Source organism: Gekko japonicus, unplaced genomic scaffold, assembly GCF_001447785.1.
Source record: "Gekko japonicus isolate JY-2015 unplaced genomic scaffold, Gekko_japonicus_V1.1 scaffold385, whole genome shotgun sequence".
NCBI classification, from domain to species: domain Eukaryota; kingdom Metazoa; phylum Chordata; class Lepidosauria; order Squamata; family Gekkonidae; genus Gekko; species Gekko japonicus.
The window spans coordinates 1,089,977-1,101,778 of NW_015162489.1; the positions used below are offsets into that span (position 1 = coordinate 1,089,977).

Here is an 11,802-nt window from a genome sequence, read left to right on the forward strand (position 1 = left end):
CTTTTCTACCTTATATTTGATTGAAGCCAGGTTCATGGCTCTTGGGGGGAAAGCAAAAAGACTCTTGTAGGATTCTTAAGGACCGATGAATTTAAAGTGCCATCTGAGCAGGGGTTAGCAGACTTTTATAAGTAAAAGCCAAAGTATGTCAAAAGGCCAAGCGCCAAAGAATAGATTCTTTTGAATTATGGTGCTGGAGAAGACTCTTGAGAGTCCCTGGACTGCAAGAAGATCAAATCAGTCAATCCTAAAAGAAATCAACCCTGACTGTTCCCTGGAAGGCCAGATACTGAAGCTGAAGCTCAAATACTTTGGTCCCCAAATGAGAAGGGAGCACTCACTGGATAAGATCCTGATGCTGGGAAAGATTGAAGGTCAAAGAAGATGGGGATGGCAAAGGATGAGATGGTTAAACAGTGTTATCAAGGCAACAAACATAAAATTAAGCAAACTCCGAAGGACAACGGAAGACAGGAGGGCCTGGCGTGATGTGGTCCATGGGGTCACGAAGAGTCAGACTCGACTGTGTGACTGAACAACAACAAATGTCAAAATTCAAAGCAAAAGATCAAGAAAGTCTATCTGCATAAATTGAAACTATACATTTACTGATCTTAACTGATAATTGACATGCTGATTAATAATCTATAAAGTTTCTGCAGCCCAAACACAGGTTGATGAAAGTCCTTTAATAGGAAGTGACACACACAAACTCTCACAATTAATTACAACTAGACAGAGAAGCACCCTGCATGGTTGGTTTAGCACAGGGGTGTCGAACTCATTTGTTATGAGAGCCGGAACTGACATAAATGAGACCTTGTTGGGCCAGGCCATGTGTGTCATAAAATGTAATGCCAGGTAGCGGAGATATAAATTTTATAAAGGACACAAACACAAAGGGTTTTTACTTAAAACATTAGCACCTTTACAATATTTTGTTTATTTAACAGTGTTTGATAACTGACACCTCTTGCTCTGAATTATTGCATCAAAATGTCTGTGCTGTTGCAATCTTGAGTATGCTGTTCAGGTGTGTATCTGTAAGCTGCAAACCTACAATAATGCAGCAGCAGCAGAACTGGAAGAAGCAGAAGACAGCCAGTTCCACTGCGGGCCTGATAGAAGCCCTCGGGGGGGGGGGCTGATTTGGCCCTCGGGCCGCATGTTTGACGCCCCTGCTTTAGTACATTGGCATAAATCAGCGCACAGTTTGTACAAGGCAACTGTACAATTCTATCATTTCTCATTCTGTTAAGCAACTCTCCCAGCCCTAATAGTCCAGTTTAGCTTGAGCTCATCAGGATTTGGAAGCTAAGCAGGGCTCAGCCACAGGTAATACTTGGATGGACTCCAGGAGAACCGGGTTTGATTCCCCACGCTGCCACATACAGCTGCTGGTTTGACCTTGGATCAGTTACAAGTTCTCTCAGAGCTGTTCTCTCAAGAGCACTCCCCGGAAGAGCTCTCTCAGACAAACCTATCTCACAGGGAGTCTGTTGTAGGGAGGGGAAGGGAAAGGAGTTTGTAAGCCACTCTGGGAGTCCTTCAGGTAGTGAAGGGTGGAGTATAAATCCAATCTCCTCCTCCTCCTCCTCTTCTTCTTTTTCTTCTTCTAGGAAGGGGCTGTGGCTCAGTGGTAGAGCATCTGCTTGACATATAGAAGGTCCCAGATTCAAACCCCCCCCCCCCCAATCTCCAGTTAAAAGATCTGGCAGTAGATGATGTGAAAGACCTCAGACTGAGACCCTGGAGAGCTGCTACCAGTCTGAGTAGACAATACTGACTTTGATGGACCAAGGGTCTGATTCAGTATAAGGCAGTTTCATGTGTTCATGTATTCAAGGAAGACTGGAGTTGCTATACAGAGGAAGGAGATTACAAACTACCTCTGCTCATCTCTTGCCTTGAACTGCCCATGGCTGGGTCTCCATGAGTTGGTTTTCAGTGGACAGTGTGTTCTTCTTCAAAGCACCTCTAAGAAGCCCTTTAGCCCCATAAAATCTTTTGGGGACATTCTATTAATCTGCTGGTTTTTCTAGCATCCCACCAGCACCCCACCATATACCTTAACTTAAAGGTTTAGTTTTCTTTTTTAAAGGGCCATATTTGGTTTCATACTGAGCCTCACTGACTCCTGAGCCACAGGTTACAGATTTTGGCTACAGCCTAAATCAGCAGATGTATGCATTTGGCAAATATGTATATGACTATTGCTTAGCTTGAGCTCATCTGGGCTTGGACTTTCAACAACCAGTGTTTGGGCTGCAGAAACACTGTGAAAGGGCTGTCACTAGGTGCTAAAGTACTTGCCTAACATGCAGAGGGTCTCAGATTAAATTCTTGGTGTTTCCAGTTTAAAAATCAGTTATAAGAGACTCCTATCTGAGAGCAATTTCCCATTAGAATGAACAGGACTGAGGCAGACGGTCCAACGGACTGATTTCACATAGAGCAGCTTTGTGTGTTCATCTCATTCCCTTTTGTTTACATTTTTCACTCAAGCTCTGTGTGTGTGTGTGTGCGTGCACATGAACGCATGCATTTGCCAACTCACGTTATGTATCTGATGAAGCAGCCTCTAGTCCACAAAAACTTCTGCCACAATGAATCTGCTAGTCCTTAAAATGTCACCAGAAGTCTTTTTATGTTTTGCTGTTAACAGACTAACACAGCTGTCCCTTTGGAATGTGATGTCTCTGGGGGACATGCTCCAATCATTGGGCAGTCTGCAGCCACTCCTACCTTCTCCTGCCAGCATTTATATCAGTAAAGTTGGGGGGGGGGGATAAAGGTTGAGCTACAGTGAGAAAGGAGGGTCGGGTAAATATTAGGTAACAGAGAACAGCTGTGGGGTTTTTTCCTTGACAAACTTTACTTAATATGGGAGAATGATAAATGTTGCTGAAACACAGCTATTCTCTGTGTTGAATAATTGACCAATTAATGTAAGCGTGTAGATATTGTGAAGGGTTCTTATGTATTGTATTGAAAGTGCTATCTTTCTCTGAAAGATTTTCATTGACCTGTGGCTGGTTCAAAACAATTGCACTGATAAGTGCAATCTTCCATGTTACAGAGAATTCTGCATCAAAGAGCAAAATCTATCACACTGGCAATGTTAGAGCAGGAAGAGGAGGAGGAGAAGAATTGGATTTATACCCTGCCCTTCACTTGGAGTCTCAGTGCGCCTTGCAATCGCCTTTCCTTCCTCTCCCCACAACAGACACTCGGTGAGGTAGGTGGGGCTGAGAGAGCTCTTTTGAGGACTGCCCTTGAGAGAACAGCTCTGAGAGAATTGTGACTGACCCAAGGTCACCCAGCTGGCTGCTAGTGGAGGAGTTGGGATCAAACCCGGTTCTCCAGATTACAGTCCACCGCTCTTAACCACTACATCACGCTGAATAATTCCAGGTGGGTAGCAATGCTGGTTTTCAGTAGAAGAGCAAGTCCAGTAGCAACTCAAAGACCAACAAGATTCCCAGAGTATAAGATTTTGAGAGTCTGACGAAGGGAGCTTTGACTAGGGTTTGCCAGGTTTGGGTTGGAAAATACCTGGAGACTTAGGGGGTGGAGCCAGGAGAGGGTGGGGTTTGGGGAGGGGAGGGGCCTCAGCATGGTACAATGCCATACAGTCCACCCCTCAAAGCAGCCATTTTCTCCAGGGGAGCTGAACTCTGTCAGCTGGAGATCAGTTGTAAAAGCGGGAGATCTCCAGGCCCCACCTGGAGGCTGGCAACCTTAGCTTTGACTCTTCTCAGCTTATATTCTGGAAATCTTGTTGGTCTTGGTGCTACTGGACTTGACTCTTGCTCTTCTACTGAAAACCAGCATTGCTACCCACCTGAAGGTATTCTCAATGTTATAGTGTTATGTTCCCTAAGGCTAGCAATAGACTGCACTGAAACTGAGCATATGAGGTCACATGATGAAGTACTGGTGCAACGCTTTGGAATGTTGCTGCTTTACTATTATAAGGTTTTAAAATGTTTCAAAAACTATTTGGGGATTACATAATTGGGCTTCACTGGAGACACAATTGGGGTCTCCCAGAGGGTGTGTGACACGGGCTCCAAAACCCCTTGAGTCAATCCAGCTCCCCATCAATCTTGGCCTTAAGGGCAAACAGGACTCGCCTGGCCTTCATTCGGATGGGCCGCACTGCCGGGTTAAGCTGTAGGGAGACTGGTGGGCTGGTGTAACAACCAAGAGTTCCATCAAAGACAGCAAGGAACTCGTCGCACACATTATTGAAGTTCAAGACCCACATGTGGTGCACCCGTCGCTCCGAAACCCAAGGGCGCGAACCGCGACAATCCCAGTTAACTGGTGAGCAGCCCCTCCACCACCAACAAGTCCAACAGTCCCTTAAAGTTCTTGTATTGGACATGAAATTTGCCCCACCCTTTGATGGCCACCTCGTTCTTCTGGAAGTCCCTGAGGATGAAGCCAGCGGGTCTAAGGCGGGGACCCCCCTGTGGGCAGAGCCTCTATAGAGTCTCTTCCAAGATGATGGAGATGGAGAACCCAGTGTCCAGTTCCATCTCGCAAGGTCTTCCCTCAATCAACACAGTTACTTCAATTTTATCGGGGGCATTCCGGGGCAAGTTCAGTACCTGATGTTGGTGGACGGCGGTTGTGTGTAACTGCTGATTCCTGGTGGGCGGTCGGGCGTCTCCAGGTGCCTTTGGAGTGACAGGCGCGAGCGATGAAGAAGAAGAAGAAGAAGAAGAGATTGGATTTATACCCCGCCCTTCACTTGGAGTCTCAGAGCGGCTTACAAACACCTTTCCCTTCCCCTCCCCACGACAGACACCCTGTGAGGTGGGTGGGGCTGAGAGAACTCTGACACAAACTGCTCTTTTTCAAGGACAGCTGTGCCAGAGCTTGTGACTGACCCAAGGTCACATCAGCAGGTGCAAGTGGAGGAGTGGGGAATCAAACCTGGTTCTCCCAGATTAGAGTTCGTGCACTTAACCACTACACCAAACAGTCTTGCCGCAGGTCCTACAGGTCGTATCACGGAAACAGCAGGAGAACCACTTGTGGTCATCTCCGCAGCTGGCGCAAGGAGCCGGTCCAACGGTCTTCACGGGGTGGGTGGCGGCGGCAGTGGGTTGCAAGTCGCGGTGTGCTGGGCAATGAACCTGATGCGTTTCTTCCTCGTCTGAGGCTTCCAATGCCGAGTGAGCAGAGGCCTGGTGCGCAGAGTGAGTCTGGCGGGCACGCTGAGACTTCTTGAATGCAGTGGCCTCGCGTAGCGTCTTCTCCAGGATGAGCTTCTTGTGGCCAATGAGTTTGTGGCGCAGTTTCTGCTCTTGGATGCCCATGATAAACTGGTTGAGGAGGGTGTCCTTGAGATCTGGGAACCCGCAGTTGAGGGCTGGTCGACGGAGGTTGGTTTACTCTAGTTCCTTGTTTCCCCACTGGTCCATTCTAGGATCCTAGCCAGCTATTGTTATGCATCCCCAAGCTATGTCTGTTGGTAAGTACAGTTCAGGCTTAGCACATAACATCCATGTTCACATCCTTAATGAGTATACCAAGAAGTTTCAAAATCTATTACACACACGCACACACAGAGCGCAAACCAACCAAAATTATAATCTTGTGGTGTTTTAAAGACTACAGATTTATTCAGATATTCGCTAGTCCACGAAAGTTTACCTCGCAATAAAGCACTTAGGTTTTAAGGTGTCCCAAGACTAGGGATGCCAACCCCCAAGTGGCATTTGGAAATCTCTCCCTATGACAGCTGATCTTCAGGAGACCAAGATCAGTTCCCTTGGAGGAAATGGCTGCTTTGGAGGGTGGACTCTGTGGCAGTATACCCTGCTGAGGTCCCTCCCCTCCACAAACCCCACCTTCCCTGGGCTCCACACTCAAAATCTCCAGGTGTTTTCCAACCCAGAGCTGGTAACCCTACCCAAGACTATTTTATAATTTTTATGCTGTACTTTGAATTTTTTTCAGACAAATCTAAATAGGTCTTTAGATCTTCTGTCCATAAGTTTCCTGATGGTTTCTGACTATATAGGATTGCCACAGGAAGATTTCCCACCAGCCTTTAGCCAAGGTGGGTCCAGTAGGAACATTTCCCACCAGGAACACTATAATATACTGGGTTCAGATGCGTGTAAGTGATCAGCTCATAGTTTATTGGCAAAACACAAGACAAACTTCCAGGGCCAAAGCCCTGCTTGTATCTCCCAAACCCCCCCCCCCCCACACACACACACACCACCACCTGTGATAGGCTATTTACAAGGTGACTAATCTCCATAGGTCGGGTGCTGGATTCGAGGTGGCCGACAGATCTGTCCTAGGATCCTTGCCCGCTATTGTGTTGGAACCTGAAGCTGCGCTTGTGCTCCTGACCACGTGCGAGCCCAAGCACATGTACACTCTCTATGCATACACAACAAACACCAACTTGTCCCATCTAAGCGCTTAAAAGCACAGACGCAAAGATAGCAGGTTTTTAAAACTTAAGACATCACAACTTCCATTTAAAGAACGTGGCCTTCAAAGAAAAGACAACTGATGAAAAAATATCTGTGAGGCCTGGCAACTCAGCACCACTCATCTCAGCTCACCTCAAATTCCCTCTGGCTCAGGAGCAGTTTTCTTAAGATCACTGTCATCTAAACAACATTTAGCTACCATGACCATGTGTATGGCTTGATGTTTAACGAGGGGATAAGGGGCAAGAAGTAGTTATTTACTTTAGGAAGATGATCATTATATGCTGGCAAACGTTTCTGCACTGGAAAATAGTAATATACTTAATTCACATTTGGGATGGTAATTCCTATAGACTATAAATAGGCCCGATAAAGGAGTAATAGAAGCCTGCGTTTCTAATGTGGAAATCCCCCTTTCCCCCATTCATCTATCCAGTCCATCCATCATTCAGCTAGAAGTACGGCAGAAGACAGGTATGCCCGTTTTCTGGCCTTGCATATTTTAATTGTGAGATCCCATGAATCACAGTCTGCTTTGTCAACGCACCTGAGCCTCTAGGCTTGTTTATTCAAACTCCAGTACTAAGGTATATTAAATAGGGTTTACTCCTAGGAAAGTGTTTTTAGGACTGCAGTTGCAATCCTAACATCTGGACGGAGTAAGCCCAATTTAATAAAATGGGACCCCCATTTAAGTAAACATGGTTAGGATTTGCCTTTAAGGTTCTAATCCTAGGCACGCTTGCTCGGTTGGAGTAAACCTAATGCAACAGAGGAGACACGCATAGGGGTATGCAGTTAGCTGCCTCTGTTCTGTTCAAGCTTCCCCCCCCCCCCTTAAAAAAACCCCCGCAAAGTGTATTTTCGACGAGGAAGTCTGCCTCTTTAAATACACCCTCTTTCTAAGCCATTCCGCTTTCATAGCCACCCTTAGCTTCCTGATTGGCAGCTTCAGCTCACCCCGCCTTTCACATGGCTGTATCCTCCCTCCTTCTCTTTCTCGCTTCCCTTTGCGGAGCGCGAACTCTTCCGAGTCGGGGGGATGTGGTGCCGCCAGCTTCTGAGATCCCCGCTTTCTCTGGGCCCCTGCAGCCCTTTCAGGGCGCAGTCTGCTTTAGCCCAGCTCAAGGACGTGCTGGAGGGAGAGCTTGAAGGCATCCGAGGGGCCGGGACGTGGAAGAGCGAGAGGGTGATCACATCGAAGCAAGGGCCGCATATTCATGTGGAAGGCAGCCGAGGAGGTGGTTGGGGCAGGGCTCGGGGATGGGGTGGAAACTGATTGGATGGGGTGGGGGGCCGCGTTGAGGTGCGCAAAGGCACCGATCAGTTAGTTTAGCTACACCTCTATATTGGTCTGGCATCTGCATGTCATGCTTTACTCTGCCATAGATCTGTTTTGTGTTGCTTTGTATATCAAAAGTTGGGAGCAGTTCCCAGGCACTCTGATTCGACTGTGCGACTGAACAGCAACAACGTAATATTTGCCCACTGCCGCCTTCCTGGCGTAGGGTTGCCAGGTCCCTTCTGACTACCGGTGAGGTGGGGAGGGTAAGGTTGCCAGATACAGGTTGGGAAACTTCTGGAGACTTGGGGAAGGAACGTGGAGAGGACAGGGACCTCAGTAGGTTACAATGCCATAGAGTCCACCCTCCAAAGCACACACTTTCTCCAGGGGAGCTGATCTCTGCAGTCTGGAGATGAGCCTAATTCTGGGGGGACCCCAGGTCCCACCTGGAGGCTGGCATCCCTAGGAAAGTGTCCTCCATTCACAGCTGACTTAGGGTGACCCTGTAGGTTTTCAAAGCAAGAGCTGTTTAGAGGTGGTTTGCTGCTGCCTGCCTCGGTGTAGAGACTTTGGACTACCTTGGTGTCTTCTCAGCTATAAACCAGGGCGAGTCCTGCTTAGCTTCTGAGATCAGGCTAGCCTGGGCCATTGAGGTCAGGGCCTTCCTCTTATTTTGTGTATACATACTTCTGTTTAGCTGCTTTCGTGCTTCCGATGAAGTGAGTGAGCTGAGGTTTATGAAAGCTTATGCTGAGATCAATTTTGTTAGTTGTAAAGGGGCCCCTCGTGTCCTGTTTTATTCAGTGGTGCAGAGGACTGATTGGCAAAGTCTCTGAAAATAAGGTTTCTGCAGAAATTAAAAGCTGTGCGTCTGCTGAATGTTTGCCTGTCATGTAGCTGTGAAAGGCACAGGTACCCTGCTAGGGAACAAAATTGTGTCAGCCCTAGAGGATCTGAAGAAAGTACTATAAAGTTGTCGAATGAGTCTTTTGCTAAGCAAGATGATGTACCATAGCCCTAATGAATGGGAAAGTATACCTTCAAAGACGCCATCTCTGTTTGCAAATCTGATTGCTGAGTGTACAGTGCTACAACAGGTGAAACTGCTTTCATGGGTAAGCAAACATCCCTGAACCTATCTCTGCGTGCTTAAGAGAGTTACAAAATAGGACACAGCTGCTCTTATGAAACACCTATGCTATGTGGGCACAAGCTCCTTAGTAAGGGGAGGATATATAGAAATTACTTCAAATAATTGTGCCATATGGTAAAAACCAAAGTTATTCAGCATGATTATTAGTAAAGTTGTGCCATTTTTTTAAAGCCAGGCCAAGACTAACGTTGAAGAAAGGCACTAATATTAAAAGGAGGCAGTGGGGAGAGCTTACATAGTCATGAGTTGTTGAATTTGTCACAGTATGCATATGCCAGTCATTACCTGGGGGTGAATATAAATGGTGAGATGCATAATATACATCTGTAATCATAAACACCTTGCACATTTTGCCTTTTGCTGAGTTTCTCCCGCTATTGAAATACTTTGCATTGTCTTTTATTAGAAAATATTTGCTACTAGGTTTTTACTGTTGTCTAATATTCTGTCAAGGTCTGAAGAAGCAACGGTGAATAATTTGGACTGCAAGCTTCAAACTGTTATTTCTTTTACATTTTATATTACTAATCTGAAATTCCTGTATTGTTTAATAAGCAAAATATGTTTTTAAACAAAATATTCAGTAGGAAAGTGATTTTTAAAAGGGGTTATAGGCTCTGCCATTTTTTAAATTGTTGTTTCATCCAACAGCTGCTCCTTTGCCTGTGGTTTTAATACAAAGAGATGATCTCATCTCTGTAGAGGTGGTGTTGTGTAGTGGTTAGAAGGTCTGAATCCCTGCTCTACCATGGTAATTGACCCAAGGTCACTCAGCAACTCACATAGTGTAACCTACCTTACAGGGTTGTTGTAAGGTAAAAATGAGGAGAAGAGAATTAAGTAAGCCATTTTGGGGCCATCTCCCCCAAGGGGGAGGGCAGGATAGAAATGAACTAAGTAAATAATAGTAACTCCAGCAACACAACCATAGCCATAATTATTTTATCATCTTGAAACCAATAGAAGCGTAGTGTTGTTGAACAGAGTTGCCTTTAGCTACAGAGGAAATAAAGTCTCAACATGGCTAACTCTATGGACACTTAGATCCAGAGACTAGAGACATGAACAGGCAAGACAGATCTTTCTTCAAACCTGAAAAATGCCCCAGGTTTGCAGAAGAATCGGGGGTGGGGGGGCTTTAAGAAATGAATGCCACTTCAGTGGAGTTACACGGGTAAGCAAGCACAATAGTATTGCCAGTCTTCAGACTTGATTTATATTAGTAAAAGGCAGGGCCCTTTCCAGGGCTGTTTTGGCTTTTGAGAGAGGACTCAACAAGCCACCAGCAGCAACCACTGCGTGACTTGCTAGCGCCTGACTTGCATGATTCACCCAGGCCCAGCTACTTGCTTCTGTTCAACGGCAGACACCCCGTGAAAGCCATTGTGTTGTAGTGTTTAGTGTTTCAGACTAGAATCTGGGAGACGCACGTTCAAATCCCCATTCTGCTGTGGACGCTTGGCGCATGACCATGGGCCAATCATACCCCCTCACCCTAACATATGTCAGTGTTGTTGCTGTGATAAAATGGAAGGCAGGAGAATGATGTGAGCTGCTTTGGGTCCCCATTGTGGCGAAAGGGGTATAAATGAAACAAATAAATGAAACGTAGCTGAAGATAGGGGTCAGATAACAAGAGTAGTGAGTAGAAAAGAGAAAAAAAGCAGGAAAAGGTGAGGATATGGGGCTGCCAGGGAGAGGAAAAGTGGAAATAGTGTGGGAAGGGGAAACTGAGGTGCCCCTGCAAGGCCTTGCGGGTTCTCCACAGCACAGCTGGACCTGCCCCACTGGCTAAAGCTGCTTAACTCACCCATAGATTTCCTGGGTAGAGGCTGCCATGGGGAGGGAAGGCAGGACAACTGAAGGCAAGATGGCAGATAAAGGTAGGTTGGCTGGTGTTTGGGAAGGAGAGAAGGAAGTAGGGGAAAGGGAGGCATTCAGGGAAGGAAGGGACAGAGAAAATAGCAGGGAAAGGGAGAAATTTAATTTCCCTGCAAGTCCTTGTAGGTCCCCTGCTTGTATTTCTATATTTCTGGCCTTGTGCTCAGTGGTTTTTAGTATGTCTATTTTAACCCTTCTGCTTGTTGATGTTGAGGCTTTTGTTGATCTTCCTTCATCTGCCAGCTAACTAGAACCCCTCAAGCATGTCCACTTTTTGTTTGTTTGTTTGTTTGTTTAACATCTACACATGTGGTCTGGAATCTCTGTGACAAACCTGGAATTTGGGGCCAGTAGAAAGATTGGTTTCTTTTTGGGTAGAAATCAGCATTGCTATTTGACTGTCCCTTCTTAATAGTTAAGGCGCTTAGGGCTCTTTAGCTTGGAGAAACGACGACTGAGGGGTGACATGATTGAGGTTTATAAGATTATGCATGAGAAAGAGCAGGTAGAGAAAGAGGTACTTTTCTCCCTTTCTCACAATACAAGAACCCGTGGGCACTCCATGAAATTGCTGAGCGGTCGGGTTAGAACGGATAAAAGGAAGTACTTCTTCACCCAAAGAGTGATTAACACTTGGAATTCACTGCCACAGGAAGTGGTGGCGGCTACAAGCATGGACGGCTTCAAAAGGGAATTAGATAAGCATATGGAGCAGAGATCCATCTATATATCTAATAGCCAACTTGCCCCCTCCGTGCGGATCGCTAAATCAGCACGGAGGGGGCAGGTGGGGGGGAGGGGGAGGTTTGTGCACACGTGGGCCAGTCCCCACGTGTGCACAAAAATGCAAAAAGTTAAAAAAAAATTCGGGGGGATGTTTAAATCCCCCCGAAAGTGCAAGAGCGTCTCCTGCGCATGCGCAGGAGACGCTCTGCAACGCCGCCGCCGCCGCCTCGGAGCCAGCCGGCGGGCTGGCAGGCGGCGGTGGGGGGAGGAAGCCGGGCCTCCCCGCTGCCGCC

The 11,802-nt window shown here is 46.7% G+C and overlaps 1 protein-coding gene across 2 annotated transcripts in view; it reads left to right on the plus strand.

Annotated features, from left to right (window-relative positions):
• The first annotated feature begins 7,471 nt into the window (after positions 1–7,471).
• The window catches only part of GCAT (glycine C-acetyltransferase), a 17,444-nt gene continuing 13,113 nt past the window's right edge, over positions 7,472–11,802 (plus strand). The window contains exon 1 of one of the 2 annotated variants that reach the window (XM_015405994.1): positions 7,472–7,705. In XM_015405994.1, the coding sequence (XP_015261480.1) occupies positions 7,507–7,705 (199 nt within the window). In that variant the 5' untranslated portion in view covers positions 7,472–7,506. Of the gene's footprint in view, positions 7,706–8,330; positions 8,865–11,802 lie in introns of those variants that run through there. The other variant, XM_015405995.1, reaches the window with a different exon arrangement.